The sequence below is a fragment of the Lepisosteus oculatus genome, chromosome 12 (genome assembly GCF_040954835.1).
Source record: "Lepisosteus oculatus isolate fLepOcu1 chromosome 12, fLepOcu1.hap2, whole genome shotgun sequence".
Classification (NCBI taxonomy): domain Eukaryota; kingdom Metazoa; phylum Chordata; class Actinopteri; order Semionotiformes; family Lepisosteidae; genus Lepisosteus; species Lepisosteus oculatus.
The window spans coordinates 15,677,636-15,703,273 of NC_090707.1; the positions used below are offsets into that span (position 1 = coordinate 15,677,636).

The window sequence follows — 25,638 nt, forward strand, 5'->3', positions numbered from 1 at the left end:
GACAGATTGATAATCACATGCACTGATCAGTGCTGAATTCCATGTTTATTTCTTTGATGGCTCAGAGCCCCTAATTTGACACCTACACCAAGTCATGAAAACCAATCATGACTAGATCTTAGACAAGTTTACCATCCACTCATTGTATATCTTGATCATTGGCACTTAGAAAGTGTGCATTTTTCACTAAGCATGTGAACAGGTAAATTAGATCTGCCTTAAAGAAGATTAAAGACCACAAGGTGTAAATACAAAGGACAGGGCTTGAGTCGTATATATTCCATTTCATATTTACAAATGAATTGGTACAGGTGAAAACAACAAGCACTTAGTAGAATGGTACCATTCTCCAGACATATCCTAAAACAGCAGGTTAGATTAAGGACTCTGAAGTAGTTGAAGATGTACTGACAACTTGCTGAAAATAAATTAACAAAGTACAATCTAGCTGCCAAACAGTTCTTTGCAATCATTAACTAAAGAGCGATCAATATCTTTGAAAGGAACAAACTGCGATAAAAAAAAGTCAGGGCAATGGTCTCTGGGTGAAACACCACTATTCAGACAGGAATTTGAACTTTGTTAGCCATTTACCTGTTTTTAATTCCCTCTTGGGAATTCTCACAGATGATAACATTTCCACAAAGGAAATTTGCAAAAAATGTTGAATTTGAAAAAACCAAATGAGAACAAATGAACAGCATTGCCAACAGCTCATGACAGCCAAAAGCTGCAACGTTGGCTATCTGTGGATCAGGTACTGTCATTGTTGAATTGAGACCTGTCTTGCCTCTTATAATATAGCAGACCTCTGCTGCTATAGTGAAAATGATTGGATTCAAAGTTGTCCTCCAAGATATGAACATGTGGGTAATGAAGAAGGAGAAAGGATCTATTGACTCCTCATGTTGATCCAAGTGTTTCCTAATTTTGATTTAAACTCCAATGAACTGGCATCAAATTCAGCTAGTTTTGCAATTCCTTTACTGCAGAAAATTGCCTTCCGCAATTGATCCATAAAGAATTTGGTCATTCCAGTGCACTTCCCAGTTTGGGTGTCTTTTATTCTTCTTATGAAATTATCAGCACTGATCAAACATCTAACTTGCATTTAGCAGAATTAAGAATGAAAGGTTTGCATTCACCTTTGTTAAGACTGAAATGGGTTATAAAGAAAAAGTGGACCAATCAACTTTTATTTACCGCAATTGAGTTGTATCAAATCTATTGCTCTGTAATTGTGTTAACAGTGCACGGTCAAAAGAAGATTCAGTGCCTATCATTTTCCAGATTAATTTATGCGGTTGTTTACTTCCATCTAGTGGTGCTACTTTCTGTAAAATACAGTAATACAATGAAAATCATATCTGTACTCTATGTAGAAGAGAAGTAATATATAAGTAGTGAAAAAACAAACACAGGAAGCTTGATTTAAATGTGTGTATTCACATAGTTGTTGTATTAACACTTTGATGACATTACCTACTTATTCCTGACTCTGTTGAATTGAAGGAGGTAACATACTTTACATCATCATGGTTCAATTCAGACAGCACTCTGAACAGCTGTCAAATGCTTATCGACCTACACAAGCTCAATACTGTATACCACTTTCCACAGTAAAGCCCATTACCAATAATCATACTGTATATCAGTATGCCACAGGTGGAGATCTACTATAGAAACCAGAACCATTCAGGCCAAACCAAGAGAAACTGCCTGAAGGAATGTGACACTCAATGCTGAAAAAGAAGTCCCTCCTCGGGATAGATAATAGAAAGATTTGACTAAAAGTGACCAAACGACTTTTGAGTGACGACAGCAACCATGTCTTATAGTCAATTTAAACAAAAGGTGAGGTTTTTGGACATGCTTATCAAAAGGGGGTATTTTTTTCTACAAATACATTTCTAATTCCAATACTGCACTCAACACTGACAAATCCCTGACTTTGTGTGCTTTGCTTGCCAGGATAACCTCCAGCTCCCCCACAACCCTCTTTGGGATAAAGTCGTTTGAAAGTGGATGGATGCATGTGACCAAGGGTGGGGTGGTGGCGCAGTTTAGCATTGCTATCTCATGGTGCTGGAGCCCTGGGTTCAATTCCTGAGGTGCTATACTGTATGTGTGGAGTTTGTACGTTCACCCTGTGTTAATGAGGGAGAAGCCAGTTTCCTCCCACAGTCCAAAGACAAGCTAATAGATCACATGGCTTCTGGGAAGATTGGCCCTTGTGTGGGTGTGTTTGTGTCTGTGTGTGCCTTGTGATGGACCCATCAGAGTATATCCCACCTTGTGTTGCTTAACAGTATAGGCTCTGGCTCCCCTGCAAGCTTGTATTGGATAAAGAGGTTAGAAAATGGATGGAATACTAACAAATTGTTAACTCTATAGGGGCAAGGTGTTTTAAGGATATGCCCCTGGAATTCATGTTTATGCAAAAGAAAAACCGTCCTTCTGTGCACTATGGTTATTTTTTCAAACCCCTCCTGTGGATAATAGCAGTCTATGCTGGTAAATCTGCTGAAATAAAAATATAATAAATCAGATAATCACATACGATTACTGTATCAAACAAGTTTCTATGTACACTTGCTTATGCTTGCAATACCAAAAATGAGTAAATTATATGACTAAAAAAAACATCTATAAAGTGCAATCCAATTAATCATTACTTTGTTGTCGTTCAAAACTTTTTAAATTGTGATAATTTAAATGCTTTGGAAACAACAGATATAAACTAAGCAACACTAATTATTTCAGTAGACAGAACAACAAAGCAAATTTCTATTTATACTATTTTAATAGCTAGGGAGCATAGCACCAAACAGTAAGAATAAAAAGTACATTTAAAAAGTATTTTTTTTAAAAGCCAGCAGGTGGCGTTTTATGAGAATTGAATATATACACACACCCTACACCGGAAGAAGAGGGTTTGCTTTTAAGTGGTACTAAAAGTTCAGGGTCCATCTTCTATATTGGATCAATTGAGGCCATAGAAAGTAGGTGAGTTTACTATAGCTTTCATGTTTCAGACATATTTCAGAGTTCATCTTTAGGTGTAAATGATATTATTATTGTTAATGATTTTATTACAAACAGAAAAATCACTGCAACATGTACAGTATGTATGACTTTGAAGTATAACATTTTATGTCATCTCGAATTGCTAAATCGTGAAGCAGACTGATGTTTAAAAGCGTTTACAATTAATTGGATTTTTAAAGACTTTTTCGGCCCTACTGGTTGTAATTTCCCACATCGTCGGTATCAGCGTCATCTCTCAAACTGTTGTTTTTCAGTAGGAGCGACGGAGTTTCTGCAGCTTCGGCTAATTATGGAAGCTGCGCTTCGTGTTAACGCCTAAACCGTGGTGTTTACTGGGGTGTAGTCGCAATTTTAATAAAAGGACTGGATAACTTAATTTTTAGAAAGACTATTCTCGGCTCCTTTCAGAGCTAAGAAAGGTATTATCAATTTTAGATTATCTTTATTCCACAATAATATTTTCAACATTCGGGACTGTTCAGGTAATTTGCTAATTGCACTTATATACTATGAACAGGTCATGCACTCAGAGTGCCTACATTATTTTTCTGTATGAACACTATCAGCATACAGTTTTAATTCTTTATTCCGTCTGCGTTATTTTTCATCTTTGCTCTCGTTATATTAATTCATTGCCTTATTGTACCTGCACGTTTGCTCATCATATGTCTACATAAAGCAAATTTCCTATACATTGTAAGTTGCCTTAGATAAAAGCGATTGCTGTCCAGGGTATAAAGATGATGCTAAGCATTAACCTGTTGTTGCAGAACGAGCCCCATTTTGCAAACCGTGCACTTTAAATAGAAAAATGCTGTAATGCCCGGAGCAGTTTTATTTATCTTTTCAGCTTGATAAGAATGCATCTTCTTCTGTTACCTCCTGTTCATCTGACTAAGTAGCTTGCTTACAGCGAAAGTGCTCTCAGACTAGCCAGTTTGTGTTCACGGTATCATTTAAAGGTATTAGGGGGCTCCCTGCACTTATCTGACACTTGTTTTCAACGATTATACTAAGTATCTCGGTGTAAATCGATGTGTAGTCCTTTACTATTTTCAAGTGCATGCGTTGTTTAATTCTTTCCTGTAATTTGTATTGCTGTGTTTTACTAAATGTTCCTTTTTCTCGCAGTGTCTATTATTTTCTACTATAATCCCCCTTCAAATAACGAATTTGTACCACTATAGTGAGGTCAATTAGGCAATAATCCTCACACGTCGCTTAGGTTTACAGATTGTGTAACGTCTGTACTGACCAGATTTCCTGTGTTGCTTTCAGAACTATATTGCTTATGAGACGTATCAGCAGTTGGACAGTTGTCGTCAGCTGCCACCTGCTTGATAAAAAGTTAAAAGAAGTACTTTATCAAAAGTGGGATTTCTTGCATCGCCGAGATCTGGTTTATTATTGCAATCAATGTCAAGATTAGAAATTTAGCCCATACATTTACAAAGGTTCTTAGTGCAGTACTGCACTGAAAATAAGCTATCTCAAACTCTTTCTCTTTTCAGACATGTTTCTGTACCTGCTTGCTTTAGCGGCTCTCTTCTGTGTGTACCGCTGGTACAAGGAACGCAAAACCGTTCCCAATAAATCTGACAAATATGTGTACATCACTGGATGTGACACGGGGTTTGGAAACCAGCTGGCGAAGCATTTGGACCAACAGGGCTTTCGTGTGATTGCTGCGTGTTTCACTGAAAAAGGAGAAGACGCTCTGAGGAAAAGCGCTACTGACAGGCTTGTGACTCTCCACCTTGACGTCACCAAGTCTGAAAGCATTGCTAAAGCTGCCGAGCTCATAAAGGACAGGGTGGGAGAAAAGGGTACGTCTCAACTCTATTAATTTCTGGTCTCGGTGAAGTCAGACGTGGAATGGAACCTAAGTACTTTTGGATTTCGTTGATTCCACTCTTGTTGCCATGACGTATCGCTTGTTTGTTACCTGCAGAACTCTACATCATGGCACTGTGTCACAGTGCAACTCCAGCAGAATGAGTAGCCAAACACCGGAGTTAGTCTGCAAACCGTGGCATTGTTTTCATTGTTGTTTGGAAAAGGTAATTACACAGAATAGTACAGAAGGGGTGTCTAATTTGATTAAGCCTGAGAAATAATGCTTGTTGGCACATTTGTATTCTCTCTTTTGTTCACTCTTTTTTCCCCAAACAATCTCATTGTTGGCCGCTCCCGAAGCCTGTAATTAGGGTGAGGTTGTCAGCTCTCCTAGGAATCCGACACTTACAGATTTATCGAAGAGCCGCAGGCTTTCCCGCAGAAAAAGTGCTTAGGCCGGTGGTAACCATCCCTTTCCCAGGTATCTAACAGGTTGCAAAGAAACAATAGTGTGCTGAACAGGAAGTATTTAACCTCAACAACTAGTTCGATGATAAAGGATTCATCCGAGATTTAGGCTACCCATGAGCTTTGTTCTGTGTGCTTGAAATGCGTTGTTATTTTCTGTGTTCGCCAGTTCATCGTTGTGTTCTTTTAGCTCTTGAGGCGCTGTTCATTATTATAAAATTAAGTAGCAAGCGACGAAGAGTTGGGACAGTATTTGTCACTGACCCCGTGGTTAAGCTGCAAGGAAACTCCGCCTTTTTCTGCGTCATAGCTTTCAAGGGTCCAAAACACGAAACCGTCGGATTAGTATATCAAGTCCGATATTTCCGCAGTTAAAGAAACTACAGTACATTGTCAAGAGCTTGGCTGAAACACAGAACCTAACACTCTAACCCCTCCAGGAATTAAGTTTGAGACTCCTGCTTTTGATTGATTCCGAGAAGATTCGTGTATTCCGAGATGTACAGTACTACACTAAGGCTGTCTTTGAGTTAAAATTTCCAGTGGGTGCTATTCATAGGGTACTGGGGGCGGTGTGGTGGCTCTGTGGCTAAGGATCTGCGCCTGTGGCTGGAAGGTTGCCGGTTCAAAATCCTGTGGCCGGCAGAGGAATCTTATTCCATTGGGCCCCTGAGCAAGGCCCTGAACCACAGCTGCTCCAGGAGTGCTATATAAATGGCTGACTCTGCGCTCTGACCCCAAGCTTCTCTCCCTGTCTGTGTGTCTGGTGGAGAGCAAGCTGGTGTCTGTGAAAAGACAAATTCCTAATACAAGAAAGTGTATATGGCCAATAAAGTGATCTTATCTTTGTTGAGTGCACTAATCACGCCTTGGTGTCTGTCACGATGGTGTTTGTGTTGTGCTTTGCAGGTCTGTGGGGTCTGGTGAATAATGCAGGAGTGTCTGTCCCTTCCGGGCCCTGCGACTGGCTCACTGTGGACGATTATAGACAGATGCTGGATGTGAACCTGCTGGGTGTTATAGCTGTGACGCTGAGTGTACTCCCTCTTATTAAAAAAGCCCGGGGAAGAGTCGTGAATGTGGCCAGTGTCTTCGGAAGAATCAGTCCATTTGGTGGACCCTACTCTGTTTCAAAATATGGAGTCGAAGCCTTCAACGACAGCCTTAGGTATGATTTTAGAATTTTTTGCCATTATTATTTGAGGTACAAGTACAAAGACTTATGCAAGTCTGCCTTGTTTAGGTCCCAAAAGAAATTCACGGAGCATTCAAATAAAATCACCTAATCTCTCAACAAATGTAGGCTTCCTTATGGTGTGCAAACTGAATGGTCTTTTTACTTCAAAGCAATCTAAAATTTCAGGTGGTTTAAAGACAGCAATAAACCATTTCCTGTTGAACAGTGAGCAGCTTGTCTGTAAAGTTAAATTAAGCTGTAAGTCTTTAAGAACTCTCATTATATAAATAAAACGTTGGCTATAAATTGAAACAGTTAACGTTTTATGAATACATAATGCAATCTTTTCATTCTGCTACTACTGTTATATTGAGTTATGTATTTGTGTTTGTTAAAACATGGGCACACAGTGTACTGGACTGAAGTCTGCACATATGTGTCATAGGTGGTACAGCAGGCCTTTAAGTATGAACCTATGTTGTATTTAGATATTTTCTCATGTTGCTTTTTGTTTTGTTTTTTAAGGAGAAACATGATGCCTTTTGGAGTGAAAGTCCTGTGCATTGAACCAGGCTTTTTCAAAACCAGTGTGACTGACATTGATATTTTATTAAAAAATGTTCAGCAACTATGGGATAAAATGCCACAGGAAGTCAAAGATGACTATGGAAGCTCTTATGTGCAGAAAGGTAATTTTTGCAGACTTACAAAATGAAGATAAAATATAGCACCTTTTACCATCTTAACACATAAACAGGTGTTCATTCTAATATTTAACAAAGTCTAAAATCAGTGTAATGTTTAGCTTGCAGTACTGAAAAATACAAGATACAGAAACACTTTTGGTAGATACCAGTCTTTTGTGCTAAATACAAAGTTGTAGTAACTCATTCTTTTCCGTGCATGAGCAAAAATTACTCTTTTATCTTTTCAGTCCTAATTCTAGAAAGCTTCCAGATTCATTTTGAATTGTTTTTGCCCGTTATCTTATGTTTAGATAGTGCAAGACCTTAGACTTGTGACGGAGCACATTTCTATCATGAGCAACATTATCATAACTCTTAATCTGTCACATTATGGTTTGGTGTGCACATACAGTACATAGCGATGGGGGCAACCAAGAATCTGTTTCATCAACTAACAGCCAGTTTTCTTCCTATGACTGTAAATCCAAATTACATTTCTAGTGTTCATGCAAAGGTAAGAAAGCTGTACTTTCCTGTCTTGCAGTGTCAGTGTTGATGAAGAAGATGATGGGTCAGTTGCCAGACTCTGACCTGATGAAGGTGGTGAGCTGTATGGAGCATGCCGTCTCAGCCGTCCATCCCCGAACCCGCTACTCTCCAGGATGGGATGCCAAGTTCTTCTGGCTTCCTCTGTCTTACATGCCAACAGTGATCTCTGACTACCTGCTCCTCAAAGACAGCATTAGCCCAGAAAAGGCAGTAGTCTGATTTTTAGAATTTGCTGACTTTCAGGAACTCCATAGAGTCACTGAAAGTCGTGGCTTAAATAGTTTCGCTGGGGTCACTGTCCAGACCTGTCTAGTGAGTTCCTCCCTGAGTGGATTTGAATTTTCTTTTTGGCACTTGACACATTTGGAAGTCTGGTGATCATGTTCACCAAAATTAACCTTATTCTGTTCTGGTTGATTTCTAATATAGGATGGTACACTAATACTGCAGTTTGGTTTTGTGTGATCTTTGAATTGACATGGAAAGCTGTAATTAAATAAACTATATTTATAGACTCATTTACCAAAATACTGTTTGAATAATGTTAACAAATTATTTTCTTGTAAACAAATGACTGTTATTTCAAAGGGCAACATGTCTTATCAGATTGGCTTTCCATGTGCAAGAGCATATATCCATTTTTAACTGCTTTTTTACAATCCTGGGATGCAGGAGAGATGCAGCCTATCCTGGTAAGCAACAGGCACAAGGCAGGGTACACCCTGGACAGAACGTTAGTCCATCACAGAGCAGACAGACACACACACTCACAGTCACTCCAGGAACAATTTAACCTGGTAGCATGTTTTGGGACTGGGGGAGGAAACCCACATGACTATGGGGGTAACATACTGTATAAACACCACACAGATAGCAGCCAAGGTACCTTCTCAACCCTCATATTTTAATAGTAGTTCAAGTAGGTAGCATGTGTAGGCTGCAAAGGAACAGGTAAAGGTTTATTCCAGGCTGAAAAGAGAGAAAAGAAACACAACATTTTGGCTGTGGAGCCACACACCCAAAGAAGGCTCCACAGCTGAAACATTGTCTTTCTTTTCTTCTCTTTTCAGCATGGAATAAACCTTTACCTGTTCCTTTGCAGTCTACACATGCTACCTACTTGAACTACTATTAACATATGAGGGTTCAGAAGGTAGTTTCTACCAACATTTTAGATTTACTTGTAATATTCTTCATAATTACTAAGCTGTCATTGACAATGTTGTTCATTTTGTTCTTAAAGTAGTCCTTAAGTTAAGCCTTCATATAAATGTGAATTTTGTATTGGGAATGAAAACTGGAATTTCTCTCAGAAAGATTAAAAAGGCTTCCCACATTTTGCTTAAATATTTACATACAAGAGAGACTCTTTTTTTTTTGTTCTCCTTTGTTTCTGTACATAAAAATATGAAACCAGTGTAGTACAGTTCTTTTGCAATTAAAACCAAATACCCAAATTTGTTTAACATTTTTAAGCAAAGCAGGCACTCGGCATATCCTTTTCTACAGGCAAATACTTCCTATTTAAATTAAGGTAAATTAGGTCAATTGAAAGGTGAGCTGTTTTACTTCTGTTTCCAGTATGTATAAAAATACACCCTTCTTAATTTGTGTATGTCCAGTGCAACAAATTGAAAGGCTGAGTGTTATGTTGATTCTTAGTCAAAATAAGCTAAACATGCATTTACATGTATAAACAGTTACAAATGAAGCAGTAGCATGCGGTTCAATTTGTCTGTCTACCCAAATAGACCATGCAAACTAATACACAGCAAACAACTTGATAGTGCTCTGAAGAATGCTTAAATTTAATCTTTTTAATTCTTAAGAAACATATCACTCTTCAGTAATACTGTATAAAACACGAATTACATTTATGAAATTCTTTCACTTTATGAATCCATCAAATCATCCAGTGGTATACCGTGGGACCCACTGTTACAATTCCTCGGTAAAGGAAAGTAAAGACTATGTAAAGCCTATGTCATTTGAGTACTTATTCATTTTGAAATTGTTCACGGTGAATGGAGTTTTAAAGTTCTCAGAAGGTTCAGGAGAAGGTCAACCCCTAATCTTGCCCATTTCAGCCTACCTGTGTGTAAATATCACATTTCTGCTTTGCTCCTTTGCCCGTCCTCTGCTGCACCTTCACCCTAATCATTCATCCTCCCTGGCTCTTTCCTTACAAAAAAGGGAGGACTATTCAAGACAGGTTATTCACTCAGTCAGGTGAGATAAGCCAATAAAGCAAACTAAATTGGAAAATAAATCACATCTGTTCTCCTTCTTAATTAGGGTTTTACAGATCACTAAAAATAAATGAACCAATTGTTCCTATGTACAGTAGCTCAGACACAGTTTCCCACTCTGTCCTCTTCATAAATGATTCTGTTTTTTTATTTTTTATTAATTTTTTAATACTATTAAGTTAAATAATTTTTATCCAGTGTTTTGAGCATACAAAACTTTCAGAACTGTGACATAAAAATACAGGTGGATTCACCGTAGTGCCAGCTTAACCTGATCTTGAAATTTACCATTTACATTTTTTCAAACTCTGAACTCTTCCTTATTCAATATATATATATATTCAATGGCAATGAAAAAACTGAATACTCAAAAAAGAGCTTTAATAAAGCTTTACTGAAAGGGAAAACATTAACAATTAGAAATACATTTGTGAAAGACTAGAATAGTACAGGCAAATCAGCAGCATGTTGCTACTTTAATTTTCATTAAAACAAAAGACAGAAATTCATGATAAAAAATGTTGCTCAGCTACATAATAACATCATTTGAATATATGAGATGGAAAAAGGCAATTGATAAGAAATACAGAGTAGATCTTTGAAATAAGCAGATTTCCTAAATAGCCACAATTATACTATGGTAATGAAAATATACAGTACCAGTTAAATGAAAAAAATATATATAAATACGTACAGTATATAAAATGATCTTTTTCACTAACAATTTTGAAATGTTAAGTTCTGTTTTGGAAGCAAGAAAACTGTAGAATCAATGTAATACAGAAACAAAGCAATCTGGAAGGTGTGTTCACTTGTTGAAAACTTTAAATGTATTTTAAGGTAAAAACTGTAGAGTAACAGAAATATGGATTGGCTGTCTTCTTTTTAAACATTATTCATTTCTTGTAATCAAAAATGATTCCATAAATTCCAGATACAAATTTAAAATCCTTGATTCTATTTTTGTATTACTAACAACTTATAATGTACTAATATGGAATGAGAAATTCTAAATAGCATACCTACAATATTCAACATTCTGCAAATCTTGTCTTACATTTAAAATATGTACAGTAAATATCTGAGCTGCCAAGTCTAACACAGCCACAGTACATTTTTGTGGGACTTATCAGTTAATTATATGTCACATGCTGTGTTTTCTCTGCATACTATTGTATTGTGTTAATGTTTGTGTATTTATTGTTCATTTTTTTTTACTGCTTAACTGACAGAGAAGTGCATTTTTTACTGCCTCACTATTTGTGATAAATGTGAGGTGAAAGTCCTTCTGCTCTGACATGATAATCAGGATATTAGCCGATATTAGCCGTTGTAGGCACTGATAATGTTTAGCAAACATTCTGCCCCCCTTAAAGGCCTCTTTTGATAAGTTCAGGGGAACACACTAAGTACTGTTCACAGAGATCTATTACAGTATGTGTGCATTGTCTCATCAGGTATGAAGAAACATACATTTTCAATCAGTATTTGGACATATTAGGTTATGACTTGTACTATTCAATAATTTAATAAAACTAAGGCCCACTGTCATTATCATGGTATCATAATTAATTGTTTGCGTTTGTATAGTGCTTTTCATGTCAAAACATGCCATAGTGCTCTGCACATAGGAGGGGATCCACTTTATGAACTACTTGAGGTGCAGAGCAGAGCACTGCACAGCAGATCAGGAGCAGAAGTGAAAAATTGCTTCACCGACCGAATTCTCAGCAGTGCAGTCAATCAAGGTCAGGCACAGTGACATTGAATGGTGTAATCCACCAGACTGAGGAGCACAACAGCCTATCTGACTTTAAAAGTAGATGTGTAAGTGAGTAAGCAAGGAGTGTGATATTCATACGCAGGTAGGCGGATGTGTGCGGACAAGATTAGGCTTCGACTTCCTCCCTATTAGGTGAAACTCTATAAATTTGTCAATTTAGGGAAGCCAAAGTTAACAAACCGGTAGTACAATCTTGTCAGGATACCAGGTTTGACATTGATATTCTGCAATGGATACAGTGCAATGGAAACTTTGGTAGCCAAATTCTGATCTGATTAAATTAAGCCAACAATTTAAAGACCTATTGCTACAGGTATGTGCTTATTCTTTTTCTGGTATTCTTATATGGCATCTCAAAGTCAACCAAACATTCATCCTAAGAAAATTGCACGAATTGAATATTAATGTGTTAGAGACTTCTATATAAACTGTAATATATTCATAGGTACAGTAGGCTCATTAAAAGCAGGGCATTCAAATTAAGCTTTTTTTAAAATAAAATGCTTAAAATGAAGAATATAGTTCAACAATATTGTAAGTTTCTAGACTGTTCAGATAAACAGACCTTTGTTTTCATGGCACACAGATAAGGATAGAATGAAAAGTGCTTTTATGTACATAAACATATCATTCTCCATAAAAACACTGGGCCTCTTTCTTCTGAGAAGAGCATGACCAGCAAAATGTTTGGAATGGACAAAGACAACTGCACAGACTCCTCCTGAGGCAGAAGTACATAGTAACATTTTTTTCATTCCAAAAAAACATTGGCATTTCAGAGGCAGAAGATAAGATAGGGGTGGGATCTAGACTACATTTGTATCGAAGTACTGAGAGATTTCTTTTAGTGAAATTTTGCCTCACTTTAGACGGAAAACAATTCCCATGCCTGTTTGGTAATAACAGTGAGAAAGTGTGGAACGGAGTTACTGAAAAACAAGAGATACAAGGAACATCAGCCGTGTTCATTGGTACAACACAAGAAGATTTTGACCAAGTAGACCATGGTAGGCTTTGCTTTGTATTTATATAGACAATAGTTTAGTTCCGGGTCTATTTTTGCGTGCGCTTTCATAGTACTCGTTGTGAATGTGGATTCTTAAATCAATACCTTTTTAGTGTGAAGTTTTAGTTTGATTCTTATATTAACTGTTACGGAAGTGCTGTCCAATTTATAATTCAGTGTAGAGTTACATAAAGCAGTACTATCTTAATGCAGAAAGCTACATTTTCACAGCGGGTTAAAATGCATGCTGTACCTTCTTTATCGTGGCACACGCGCGCCCTCTGCTGGCATGTTTCAGAACACATTCAGTACGGTATTGTGAAAAGAACTGGACCAGGTTGCAGCGCAGTTCTGCTTTTCAGATCACATTAATCATTGTCTTCATCTTGAATACATCTCTGGATGATTAGGTATGTCAACTTTCTAAGACTGTGTATAATTAGGACAAAAGTACGAAAGTCCACCGATTAATGAAAACACATACTTAAGGAAATCAGTATCAAGAGACCTGTCCTTCCCAACACGGAAACTGACAAATAAGCACACATTCCATTTCTTTTCACATTTGTGGTGTTGGTTCATCAAAGCATCAAGCATAATAATAGCATTTTCAATGCAAAACAAAAAAAATACGCATTAAAAATAATTTGGGAGAAACAGACAATTCTTAAAGTAGGCGCAGAGACATTTAAAAATATTGACAGAACAACACACAGCTCGAGTACTAAAAAGCAGGTTTTAAGTGAACTAAATACTGTATACCTAATACGCTCGTGTTAAAATACTAGGAACTTGTGCCTTTTGGCAGCCTTGTGTACGGCCTTCAAACATGTTCCAGTTCCACGTTTCCCCAGTAGGGTGCGCTCTCTAACCATGTAAATAGCACAGCCGAAGGAGTGGCGGAAAGGACCAGAAAGAACATGCCACTGCGATTGAAGAACTAGAAGAGCAAAGTCAGTACACATCAGGAAGAAATCTGCAGTAAGAAGAAGGTCGTTTTGCGGTTAAACGGACATTTTGTGGTTGTTTTTATTTTCCTCAAGTCCGTGAATTCCACTAACCCATTTATTAGATGGATATATTTATCAAGTCACTTATTTCATTAGAGAAAACGAGGCATCCATTATTATTACTATTTTGACAGTTGTTTTTTTAAGATGCACTGTTTTTCCCTGTTCCTTTCAACTATGCCTTCCTTTCAGTACCTAAAGCACCACGGGCACTTATCGGTGAGGATTTCATCCCACCTGCTGTTTGCTTTTCTCCGCCCTGGTGTTTGAGGGCCTTGAGTGTCTAAGCCACTTGCCTTGCCAATGGAAGGCTAACAACTGTGTTCTCATTTTGGAGCACTTCCAGCAGGCTCCGCTCCTTTGTTGTGACGTTTTAATTACTGTCTGACTGCGCCCTCTCCGAGCTTTGTGATGCTGTCACTTTGCGCTGAATGCCGGCACCCAAAGCTGACAGCGAGGGCCAGCCATCTGGAATGACAAAAAGCACTGAGCTCCTTGAGGCGCATGGAGTAGCCCTGGAGGCTGCGCTTTAGGTGAAAGTGTTTCTTTTCTCCTGTGCTGAATCGCTGAGAGATTTCCCTGCTTCATTCACGTTTTGCAGTTCATTTCAAAAGCTGCTGATTTTACACTTGCCTTTCACCGCGGCGCTAACACAAGACGGGCCCACAATAGCCAGGAGAAAGCCTGTGGCTGGTATTTCTTCCCCAAGGTCTGGACGCCTTACAAATAGGGCCCACTGGGCCTATATAGAGGCATGGAAACAGGGGAGCATAATCTGAAGGTTGCAGAAGAGAAGGCACAGAAGGACACTGTGTCAGGGATTAGACATCCCCTCAAGCCTCAAAGAGACAGGCAGTTCAACCCATGTGTACACAAAATAAAGCATTGTGCAGGGAAATCTAATGTTCCACAGTCAGAATGCTAGCTTTCTAAATCTAAGATAAAACCTCATTTAGATTTTTCAAAATAAAAATAAATTAATTAAAGATTCAGAACAAAGGAATTGTCTGTACTGTACAATGTGACAGGTCTTCCCAGTCAGAAGGATGTTCCTATAACAGACATCAAATAGATCCAGAAAACACAGGAGGAGTGAGATATGTTGATGATTGATGTAGTCAATCATCAACATATTATATCTAACATTATCTAACATTATATCTAACATTAATTATATCTAACATTATCTTGTATTATTATTATATTATCTTATAATTATTAAATTAATGTAAGAACTCTTGTAGCTCTGGTTAACTCTAAAGTAAACTATCAAAACAGTCTCACAAGAAAATAAAGAATTAGCAGCCAGTAGTATGTCTTGACCTTCATTATTACAGGGATTATACTGTATTGTGAATCCGGACATGTTATCACACTTGACTATACTGTATGTAAGGTAATATTTAAACTAATCATTACAGTATATAGGGGGCATATAAACATTTGAACTTGAATGTTTTTCAGTGGAGCCTGTGCTCTTTGCAGTCTATTTCTGCAAAGTTTTCCTGAAAGCAGCTGACACACTCTTTACTTGAAGTAGTGGTTTAAACTGGCATAATAGGATTAGCTTGGAAGATGAAGATCCTACTCCAGTTTACAGGCAGGGATAATAATGAAAGCCTTGGGATATTTAATACCCTACATTCTATTTGCTGAGCACAGACTTCACAGACTTCACAGCACAGTCATTTACAGCAGCTTTATAAAAGCAATGGATGAAGACATTCCTTCTAAAAATGAGGTAAGTAATGTTATACAGTACAGTAATTCAACATTCACTTAGTTTATGTGAAATTGTTAAATGCCTGTACTTAATATTATGGAATATCTCTATTGGATTTGTTTTATCATAAGGATATTTATATCTACATTAGCAGTTTTAAACTAGAATATATTTCAGAATGTGTCAAAGAATTATCAGATACAGTATATAGCCTCGGACTGAGCTGTGACCATGTTGTGTTTATTTTTAGATAGCTGAAAATGAGAGTTGTCTCGATAATTTCATCCAGGTGAGTCACAATAACACATTTCTAAAGGTGACTTTGTCATTTTGTATGAGGAAACCTCTTCTAGTGTTTCTTAGAAAACATACAGTTTTACTGAATCGTGTGACATTTTACAATATGGATTCAACAAAAAAAGCACTAAGGAACAGTCATACATAGAGCAGAAACCTGCAGTCAGATTACAAAAAAGTACTGACCAGTAATAAACAGAAATTGATTCAGTTGGTATCAAGATTTCAAAGTACAAGGTATTTTTTCTTTTTTCTTAACTGGGCATTTACAGTAGTACTGGTGAAGATTTCCTGTCCTACAACTGTATATGAAGTAATACATTTCCAAGGGTTGTAACTTAAAGTTCAGCAGTTTTATATTTTGTATTAGTTACATATGAACATAGAATTGAATAACATTAGGATATTTATGTGAATGCAAAATTCTATGCTAAGTATGTTCTCTGACATTTGAATTTAAAAGCACTGGGTATGGCATCTTCAAATTCCAGTGTTTTTATAGAACACTAAATAGTTGTGTTTTCTTTTCAGGCCGTCATTTCCAACCCAGTCCTCTCTAGCATCTTGGTTTCCTCTCTCATCCTGTTCGCTGTCTGGTACATAAGGGATTCCCTGAAGATCGATCACGTAGACCAGAAAAGCGTCTTGGTGACGGGCTGTGATTCTGGCTTTGGGAATCTGCTGGCCAGACAGCTCGACCACCGAGGCTTCGGTGTCATAGCCACATGCCTGACAGAGAAGGGGGCTGAAGACCTCCGAGCCGCAGCCTCCCCCAGACTGAAGACGCTCCTGCTCAATGTTACTGACAGCGCGAGCATTGAGAGAGCTCTGGAGTATGTGCGGGCTGAGGTTGTAGAGCGAGGTAGGTGGAGATAGTGTGCAAGTCAGAGTCAAGCACTGGGAAAGATAAAGAGGAGATTCCTGCAGTCCAGACAGTTATAAATATGCCCACTCCTAAGCTACCTGCCACCCTTGCAGCAACAGGTTAATTGAAGCAGGGGCATACCTGTAAGTTAATTTATCTGCAGTGTCCTTACTCTAAAGGATACGACAAATGAACAAATCATAAGACCAACTATTGCTAAGGACAGCAATCAAATCTCATTATATGGAATTCTACTATAAGTACACTTTTAAACTTTAGTTTTCTTAACTTGAGTTGTCATGCCTTAGTCTAATTTTGCTCAATATTCTTGTTCTCCTGTTAACAGCCACTTAAGATAAGGTGTAACATTATTGTCAGTCCAACAGGGTAGAAATAGGTTTTTGGCATGACCATACAAAACTACAAAAAAGAAATAACACTCAACATGAAATAAAAACACATTACAAACAGACGTTCATCAGTACATTTGCACACATCTTGCTCTGCCCAAATTACAGGAGCATTACACATTTTCCAATAGCTCCATACAGGAAACACTCACTTAGCTGTGTTTCATATACCAACTGCACAGGGAATAAAGGATTTCTTGTATATATTTTTCTTGGCCACAGGCGTTCTAAAACACCTCCCTGAAGGTAGCAGTTGGAAATGGGAATGAAGAGACCAGGAGGGGTCATCAATGATAAACTGAGCTTTCCTTTGAACTGCAATACAATACAGCTCTTTAAACTGTTTCCGTGGTCAACTAGTTATGTTACAAACAACGCTTACTATAGGTGTGTAAACTACCCTAGTAAGCAAAGTGGATTTACTTTTTTATAGTATCCTTAACAGGAGTACTCCTCAATATACAGTACTGTACAAGGTCCGTTTACAGCCTTCACTCCCTTTATCACAACAGTCACAAACCAATGAAGACTGAAAAGACTGGAGAAAAAATTAAATCAACTGACCAGGAATAAGCGAGAACGTAAAATATATTTAAGAAATGTTCTGTGCAGTAGTTGTGATTATATGTTTGGTTTTACGTACAGTACAACTGTTTTGTGGCTGTGCCTATTCTATTATCTATTTTTTATAGCGGTCTAAAAGGAATAGGTTTCTTTGGTACGTTCGGTGATTCTTCTACTTAGCAATGCCAGCCTAGTTTAGAAAAGGTTATTACAACAATGTGAAAACCTGAATCATAAAAATAAACTGTGCTCTGTGTACAAATCCGATTGGCTATACACAAGTGCCAGAATGACCCTGCCCTGAAGCATATTCATCAGGTACTATGCACCAGACACGGCACGTCTGTCCACCAGTCCTAGTCATTTACAAGATTAATTCGTTTAAGCACGACGGTAATGGGCATTGCATCATTTCCCATTCAGGGATTTAATCTGGATTACATCAGGTTTCAGTTACTGTAAAGTGCCTTTTGACATAAATTATAAGTTTCACTGGTGTTTGAAAGTTTTCCATTCAAGTTCCTTGAGATATTTATTAGTATTGGATTACTTATTGTCGAGAAACTGTTAAAGGTCTTTTCCTTGCTGGGTTTCTTTCATCCCATTAAAGATATTTCATTTACTTCAAAGAAATGTTAACTGCTCACACAATGTTTCATTTCCTTTACAGTTTGTTTTATATAATAATACAATCAATAAAACAATAATACTGTCTGTTTTTAGCTTGTACTCTGGCTAGGGTTTGGACACTTATTAGTACAGAGAGTTTTTATGTAACGTTTCTCTTTGTTGTCTTTTGCGTCAGGCCTCTGGGGGTTGGTAAACAATGCAGGCGTAGCCTCACCGATTGGTCCGACCGACTGGATGCAGGTGGAAGATTTTAAAAATGTCCTTGACATCAATCTGATGGGTCTGATCGAAGTGACGCTGAAGTTCCTGCCGCTTGTGAAGAAAGCCCGAGGCAGGGTGGTGAATGTTGGCAGCGTCATGGGCAGACTGGCTATGACTGGCGGCGGGTACTGTTTGTCGAAGTGGGGTGTGGAGTCCTTTTCAGACAGCCTGAGGTACAGCAGACGGCTTTTTAAAAAAGAGTCTTAAGACACATACTTCTATTATACTTCTATTTGTTTCCACGATAACGCCGGAAAGCCAAACTGTAAATGTGATCAACTGGTCACATGAAGGAACAATTAATATTGAAGCTATAAAAGAAGTAACGATTCAGTAAATGATAGTTACACGTTGCAGCATCGTGCAATAAGTGCCCTACTGTGAAAAGTAAATTGCCACTGGGTCGAAGAATCAAATTTTTGTTGTGAATCCTTGGAATACGTCTTGATGAGATAGGTTTGGCTTAACCCGCTTGGTTAATGGGTCGCCTCCAGACCATAGGATGAGGAGACTCAAACCCCAATCAGACTGAGTGAAACCAGGGGCAGCTGCAAGATGAAGATGGGAAAGAGGAGGGATGCTTGAGATGGATGCAAAGAGAAATGTTTTAGTTCAGTATATGTACAGTAGCTAGTTTAGAAAAATGATGGTTATATAAACAGCTTTGTGAGCTTGACTTGTCGTTGTTATTCCTCCTGAACTTCATTTAATAACTTCCATTTAAAGCAGATTTTCCATCTGTTCATATTTTACCTGTAGAATTAATAGTTTTAAGCCTTTAAGAAATGTGTGCTTTTTTTCCACTTCAATAGGAGAGACATGTATCATTTTGATATCAACGTCAGTATCATAGAGCCTGGTTTTTTCAAGACGGGTGTGACAAGTCTAGAAGTGATTGAGAGAGATCTTCTGCGGCTCTGGAATTGTCTCCCCTCTGAGGTCAAGGACTCTTACGGGGACAAATATTATGAAGAGTGTAAGTAAAAAGGATGTAACCATAACTTCAAGATTAAAGCAAATAACATATTTCTTTTCTACAGTCTGCTAGTAACCAAACTGCATTTCTCAGAAGGTCTTTTGTGTCTTCATTCTCTGTTTTGCCCAAACTGTCTCTTTTCAGAATCAGTTCTATACAATTTTTTCTAAGCATTATTTGTTACAAGACCAGCCACTGTCAGTGTAGATGTTTTGTAGGTAAGAGATTTTAGTGTTTCTGGCAGTTACTGGGCTCATTTCAGCACAGTGAGTTCTATTAGCATAAGAGCTTTTGGGAGTGGAGAAAAATCGCACAACTGTGTTTATGCTAGTGCCTTATCTAAATGTCTTCTATCTTTTAACGTTTAAGAGGCATTCATGACGTTCTCTCAAGGCAAATCACTCAGGCCTCTTCATTTTATAAAAAATGCACTTTGAGTAACACTAATATTTTTTTCTTGATCTTCTGTCCTAGATGTGAAAGCCCAAAGTATTTCAATGAAATTGCTTCGCAGTTCTGACATCTCCAAAGTCACTAATTGCATGGAGCATGCCCTGACAGCTCGATACCCCAGAACACGATACGGAGTAGGCTGGGACGCCAAACTTCTCTGGCTTCCTCTTTCTTACGGGCCCTCCTTTGTTTCAGATTCCCTAATAAGTGCCCTTCTGCCGAGTCCAAAAGGCAAAATTGTGCAGACAAATCAGGTGGATGTTTCCAAAACCTGACCAAAACAGAGATCTAGGTTTCAAATCCACATATCTTTATCTTTATACTGGGTGAAAAATATGTGTGTTTACTTTGTTGGGTTAAATATACAACCTTCTTGATCTCATTGGAACGTTCTAGTAAATAAACCAAAAGCTCAGTATACCAAATTCACAAAGTGCCATATTTTACCAAGGTGTTACCCAGGCATTTTCCCAAGCCAGTGCAGAACAAAAACACAAGTGCAAGCTGTGACTTCACACAATCCATGCCAAAGGGTTTTTGAAAAGAGCACAACACAGGAAAGACACTGTGTTTGGACTGTGGGAGGAAACCAACACAAACACAGGGAGAACATACAAACTCCACACAGACAGCACCCCGGGATTGATCCCAGGGCCCTGGTGCTATGAGGCAGCAAAGCTAACCACTGTGCCACTCTTTAAAATAATTGTCAAAATGAAGAACTTCAGAGTGAATTAAAATGATAAGAGTGTAGGATTCAGTGTAAGAATACAATAACTTCTGAACATATAATTGTTTGCAACATTTGACACATTTGGTTAAAAAATGTGGATTAAAGAACAGATGTAAGAACCGGTAATACACATGATTATATACAAAAGACAGAGAAGCTTGTATTTTGCTATGTTCTTTTTGTGTCTCCTGTTTTTCCTTTTGTTTCACTTCTTTTTGTGAGTGATGATTTAGGAGGAAAGGAGATTATATTTTTCCTTTTAATAAATTATGCTCAGATGAAACACTGTACACACAATTTATATGTCCTGTAATATACACAGTTTTTTCTTGGTTTAAAAAATCAATAAAAATATTTGATAAAAATTTGGATTACTTTCTGTAATGTGGATTTACGTTTATGTAAAATGTGGATTATTTTCATCAGGAATATTAATATTGTTTGTCTAACCTTCAAATCTCATTACAATACTATAAATGCCTTCAGCTGTATGAAGCTGCTCATCGGGTTAAAATCATACTAATTGTTCCCCAAAATGATTTGCCTCATGAATATTTATCCATTGTTACTTTTTACAACCCTATGAAAATGCATGCAACTTTACAAAAATATATTTGTTCATTTTAATGTTGTTTAGCATGAAGTTTGTTTACGTACTGCTAAATCATTTAAATGTATTCAGTATGGTCCATTGTATCCATTGCACAAGTATGAAGAAAATACTAGGTAATTTAATATGTCGTACTTTTAATCATACTCATTAAAAATAATTTAGACAATTTGCATAATGATTATTCAATAAAACCACCAGTCTATAATATTAATTAATTAACACCTTTTCTAATGATTCTGTTCTGTTGCCTTTGTAGTAAATGCACATTTACAAAACAATCACAAAATCAGGTATTGATAAAATAACACATTTATTAGATTTGTTTCAGCAGCAGCAATTTTTTCCAGTTCTGTTCTTTTCATCTACAAGTATATTTAGGCATATTAAATGTGTCTCACAACTTCATCCAAAAAGTATTCTACATACTGTAAGGGTGCAAGGTGTTTTATTGTATTCTTCTTGTAATTAGAATACAAAATGGTGATCCTTGAAAACAACTGAAATGTTTGGAGCAGGAAAACTGTTTGACAAGGCAAAAACTGCAGAAATATGGAAAATTGCAAAGGAGTGGGCCTGTTTATGTATTGCTCACAAGAAAACATACTGTCTGTGCATGAATGCTAATGCATTTTTTTTATTTTCAGTGGTGATGATATGATGGCAAATCTCAATAAAAAGGAACAATTTATAGCGTTTCATAATTCATTTTAAAGAATGTTCTCAGTGCTGATGTCTGATGTCACTCACAAACTCATAAACAACAGGCCCCCAGTTTGCACTAGTCCCGGATTAGTGCTAAGAGATATCTATGAAACTATTGCTTTATGTCCTTTCCTACCCTTGAAGGCCTTTCCCATCCAATCATTTATTCATTTAATTTCTTTATATGTAAAGTGATTTGTAACATAGGTCAAAATGTTGAATAACTTACCTAATGCACCATCTACAACAGACTGTGTGATCTACAGTCCTGAGTTTCTGTGAACTGCACTGCAATGTTAAATTTCCATGATATTGCAGAAAACTTTTGTTCATTAAGCATTTCAATGGAAATATTAGGCTAAAGTACTAATCTGAGGTGGATTTAAAAACATTTCCTGTTTGTCCTTTGAAAGTGAAAGAAATAATATTCTGACTTACAATTCTCAAGAACAGACAACAAGATCCCAGTTTTATGTCTTTGTTTTGTTTCTCAGCCTAGGTATGAGGTATATAAACATTAAAGATGAAATGCATTAATCTTCATCTTTGTTAAAGACTGTTTCATTATTTAGATTAATCCAAGCTACTGTTATTTTTTTACAGTTATAGCTGTTTGTACTTTACTCATAAACTGTGTTTTCTTGCTCATGTACCACTATGGAGCAGATCTTCTATTGCCAGGATCGTATTTTCCAGAGAAAGTTGACATAATCTTTCACAAATTTACAAATATACAACATATTTATAACATTAAGCAGGTTCAGTGCAAAGATATACATATAGTACATCACCATAAAAAATCATAAAAAATATGAGAATTGGCATTAGAAATATAACAAGGCAATGTTAAGACAGACCCCCACTCTGTAAGCTATTATAATTTCATATAAAGTTTTTTTTTTTGGAAAATAATCTAGTTTTGTACAGGCTGCATATAAAAATATATTATGTGCAAAGGCAAGTCTGTCTCTGATGTCTCTGCTGAACAGTTATACGTCACTGTCTTCTTTGACGAGAGTGGCCGTGTCTCTGAAAGTGTCTTCTGTGGGCGTGAAGGCAGATGGCCGGTCTTTCTTTTGAGATTTCTGTGGTGGTGCAAATGGAGAAGGTTCAGAAGCAGCAGCTCCGTCCTCAGGACTGCCCTCCGGCTGATCTTTTTGCATCTGTGGAACCAAGGAAGATGGAAAGACTAAGAAGCTCTGCATGGTAGCATGCTTTTTGAAAACGTTTAGTTAAAATAAAATAATGGTGAAAAGAATTGTTCCAGACTATTCAGATTGGACAGTTCATTATTTCTTTATTTTTAAATTCTAAAACAATTCTATAGGCATTACGAGAGGGTTGTGAACTCAGCTAGCTCAGTAGGTGCGATAATTCATGTTTCATTGCATTTTGAGCATCAAAAGTCTCACAGCTATTAGGAAAATAAAATCTTTTCTTTTTTGTAGCTTGTGCACTGACATTGTGAACAGACATGAGAAGAGAATTGCATTTTATTATCAACACAGATGATCAACAGAGGATCTACTGTGAAAAGTCACAGGTCTCAGTAGTGTGTGACCACGTCTGGTAATAGGGCATGAGTATGAGAAAGCGTGAGAAATCACATTGTCCTGCTGGGAAATTACCCAAATACAGCTTTCAACACACTGATGACACAAAAGCATTGTTCTCCAGGAAAGACGAAGGACAAAGACAAACTAGAAATGGCAGGTAACCGATTCGCCGGTTCTTTCTTGTGTTGTTTTTTCTGGATGTTTACCGGGCTTCAACACTGCATCGCCTGTGCCCTGTGAACCTTCTCACTAATGAGTTGAAGTAGTGCTTTTGCTTTTATGCATACGTACTAAGTTATCTATTAATGCAGCCAAAGTTTCCCCATGTGTATCATGGCCATTCATGAAGGATTAATCAAAATTATAATCAAGAATACATAGTCAATATTCAAAATATGTATGCATTATTTTCTGAAAATGTACATGCATAAACAGTGATAAGTTTCTTTTGATGTTCAGTATATTGATGTTCTCAGCATTCTACTTGTTTTCTGAACTATTATCCTAACAATTGACAGTCTAAATGAACCCAATGAATACTTTGTAGCTTTACATTTCTTTAACTACTTACCTCTGTGTATACAGGATTTTCAAAATTTGTACTTGGTTTCAGCTTTCTCTTGAAGAAAGTCCATTTAGACTCCTATTAAAAAAATAAAAATTTAAAACGAATTAAGTTGAATATTAATGTACCCTTTAACTTTATTCTGCTTAATTCCTTCAGTAAAGAATAGATTTCCACATACAGTACGTCTGTTTATTTGTAAAATACTGTACATTTTCACCAGAAACAACTCCCAATAGTACAGGTTGCAAGCCCATTTAGAATGCTTTCAGAGAATTATGAAGCCATGGTGAACATTGCTTGTATTGTTGTCTTTGTTTTTGTGTTTTTTGTTTGTGTGAAAGGTCATCTAATGGACAAAAAAGTGACCAAAAGAAGCATGGAATTCAAGGCTATAGTTTCCCTCTCCCCTGGACATTCCCTTGAACTGGTGACAAACTGACCACACATTCATCGGTTCATCGGCAGGGAGGGTTGGCGACTCGGCCAGTCTTCCTTTGCTGCCCTTTCACAGATACTTGCCTGTGGTGTCTCTTTGCTGGCCGAAGGACCTTCCACTTCAGCCGCAGGCTGCTCCACATGATAGGTGGGGTTATCAAAGCTTTTTTCAGTCCGCTCAGAGTTCACATTCACCGTAACCTAGAGAAGTCAAAAGACCCGCCACGTCACCCTGTAATTCACAATTGGCAGCCCCACTGAAGCTCAGCAGATGTGAGCCTGGCCAGTACCTGGATGGGAGACCTTCTGAGAAAAACTAAGGTTGCTGCTGGATGATGAGTCAGGGGGGGCAGCAGGGGGCGCTCACCCTGTGGTCTGTATGGGTCCTAATCCCCCAGTATAGTGACGGAGACACTATACTGTAAAAAGGTGCCATCCTTCAAATAAGACATAAAGCCAAGATCCTGACTGTGGTCATTAATATCCCAGGGTGTTTCTCGAAAAGAATAGGGGTGTTACCCTGGTGTCCTGGCCAAATGTCCCATTGGTCTTTACCAACCATGCCCTCCTAATAATCCCCATCTATGAATTGGCTTCATCACTCTGTTCTCCTCCCCACTGAGAGCTGGTGTGCGGTGACCGTTCTGGCGCACTATGGCTGCTGTTGCTTCATCCAGGTGGGGCTGCACATTGGTGGTGGTGGAGGGGAGTCCCCATTACCTGTAAAGCGCTTTGAGTGGAGTGTCCAGAAAAGCGCTATGTAAGTGTAATCGATTATTATTATTCAAAGAGAGACATGTAAAAACGAATGAAAAATATCCCAGGCAGAACAATTCAGGAACAGGTGAGTGGACTGCTGAGAAAAGAGAAGCGTTGGGTACCTGGGAGGCATGGATGACCGCAGGATCATTGGGTGCGCCTGCAGTAGTCGCATACAAAGGATTCTCAAACGTGACGGGCTGCTTTCCTGCTTCCACTGCGAAGCTTTCGCTCTGCCAAAGACATTGGTACCCAGACTTTAGCTATAGTTAATGTACAAT

General features: G+C 37.8%; 3 protein-coding genes across 6 annotated transcripts in view; 2 read left to right on the forward strand and 1 right to left on the reverse strand.

The window, feature by feature from the left end:
• The first annotated feature begins 2,904 nt into the window (after positions 1-2,904).
• On the forward strand, positions 2,905-9,111 carry dhrs9 (dehydrogenase/reductase (SDR family) member 9). Of its 3 annotated transcripts, none has more exons than XM_015358985.2 (5): positions 2,905-3,006; positions 4,560-4,874; positions 6,262-6,520; positions 7,055-7,218; positions 7,760-9,111. In XM_015358985.2, exons 2-5 carry the CDS (start codon positions 4,562-4,564, stop codon positions 7,981-7,983), a joined length of 960 nt encoding a protein of 319 aa, XP_015214471.2. In that variant the 5' UTR covers positions 2,905-3,006; positions 4,560-4,561; the 3' UTR covers positions 7,984-9,111. The 3 variants fall into 3 exon arrangements, with proteins under 3 accessions (XP_015214471.2, XP_015214472.2, XP_006636595.3); XM_015358986.2 differs by having other exon boundaries at positions 2,913-3,002; XM_006636532.3 differs by lacking the exon at positions 2,905-3,006 and adding an exon at positions 3,066-3,124.
• Positions 9,112-12,393: 3,282 nt separating this feature from the next.
• Positions 12,394-22,582, forward strand: LOC102691553 (retinol dehydrogenase 7-like). 2 transcript variants are annotated; one of them, XM_015358915.2, is made up of 6 exons: positions 12,394-12,803; positions 15,786-15,824; positions 16,364-16,694; positions 18,477-18,735; positions 19,375-19,538; positions 20,013-22,582. In XM_015358915.2, exons 1-6 carry the CDS (start codon positions 12,801-12,803, stop codon positions 20,264-20,266), a joined length of 1,050 nt encoding a protein of 349 aa, XP_015214401.1. In that variant the 5' UTR covers positions 12,394-12,800; the 3' UTR covers positions 20,267-22,582. The 2 variants fall into 2 exon arrangements, with proteins under 2 accessions (XP_015214401.1, XP_006636668.3); XM_006636605.3 differs by lacking the exon at positions 12,394-12,803 and adding an exon at positions 15,025-15,553.
• Positions 21,629-25,638, reverse strand: part of lrp2a (low density lipoprotein receptor-related protein 2a) — a 78,293-nt gene continuing 74,283 nt past the window's right edge. Inside the window, exons 76-79 of the mRNA XM_015358914.2 lie at positions 25,480-25,590; positions 24,683-24,799; positions 24,167-24,238; positions 21,629-23,202 (exon numbers count right to left, since the gene is read on the reverse strand). Of these exons, the coding sequence (XP_015214400.2) occupies positions 23,029-23,202; positions 24,167-24,238; positions 24,683-24,799; positions 25,480-25,590 (474 nt within the window). The 3' untranslated portion in view covers positions 21,629-23,028. The remainder of the gene's footprint in view (positions 23,203-24,166; positions 24,239-24,682; positions 24,800-25,479; positions 25,591-25,638) is intronic.

Coding starts and splice junctions, on each gene's coding strand:
- dhrs9 (XM_006636532.3), top strand. Junction 6,521..7,054: donor GCCTTCAACGACAGCCTTAG/GTATGATTTTAG, acceptor TTGTTTTTTAAG/GAGAAACATGATGCCTTTTG. Junction 7,219..7,759: donor AAGCTCTTATGTGCAGAAAG/GTAATTTTTGCA, acceptor CCTGTCTTGCAG/TGTCAGTGTTGATGAAGAAG.
- LOC102691553 (XM_006636605.3), top strand. CDS start 15,425: ATGAAAGCCTTGGGATATTTAATACCCTACATTCTATTTGCTGAGCAC. Junction 15,825..16,363: donor GTCTCGATAATTTCATCCAG/GTGAGTCACAAT, acceptor TTTTCTTTTCAG/GCCGTCATTTCCAACCCAGT. Junction 16,695..18,476: donor GGCTGAGGTTGTAGAGCGAG/GTAGGTGGAGAT, acceptor CTTTTGCGTCAG/GCCTCTGGGGGTTGGTAAAC.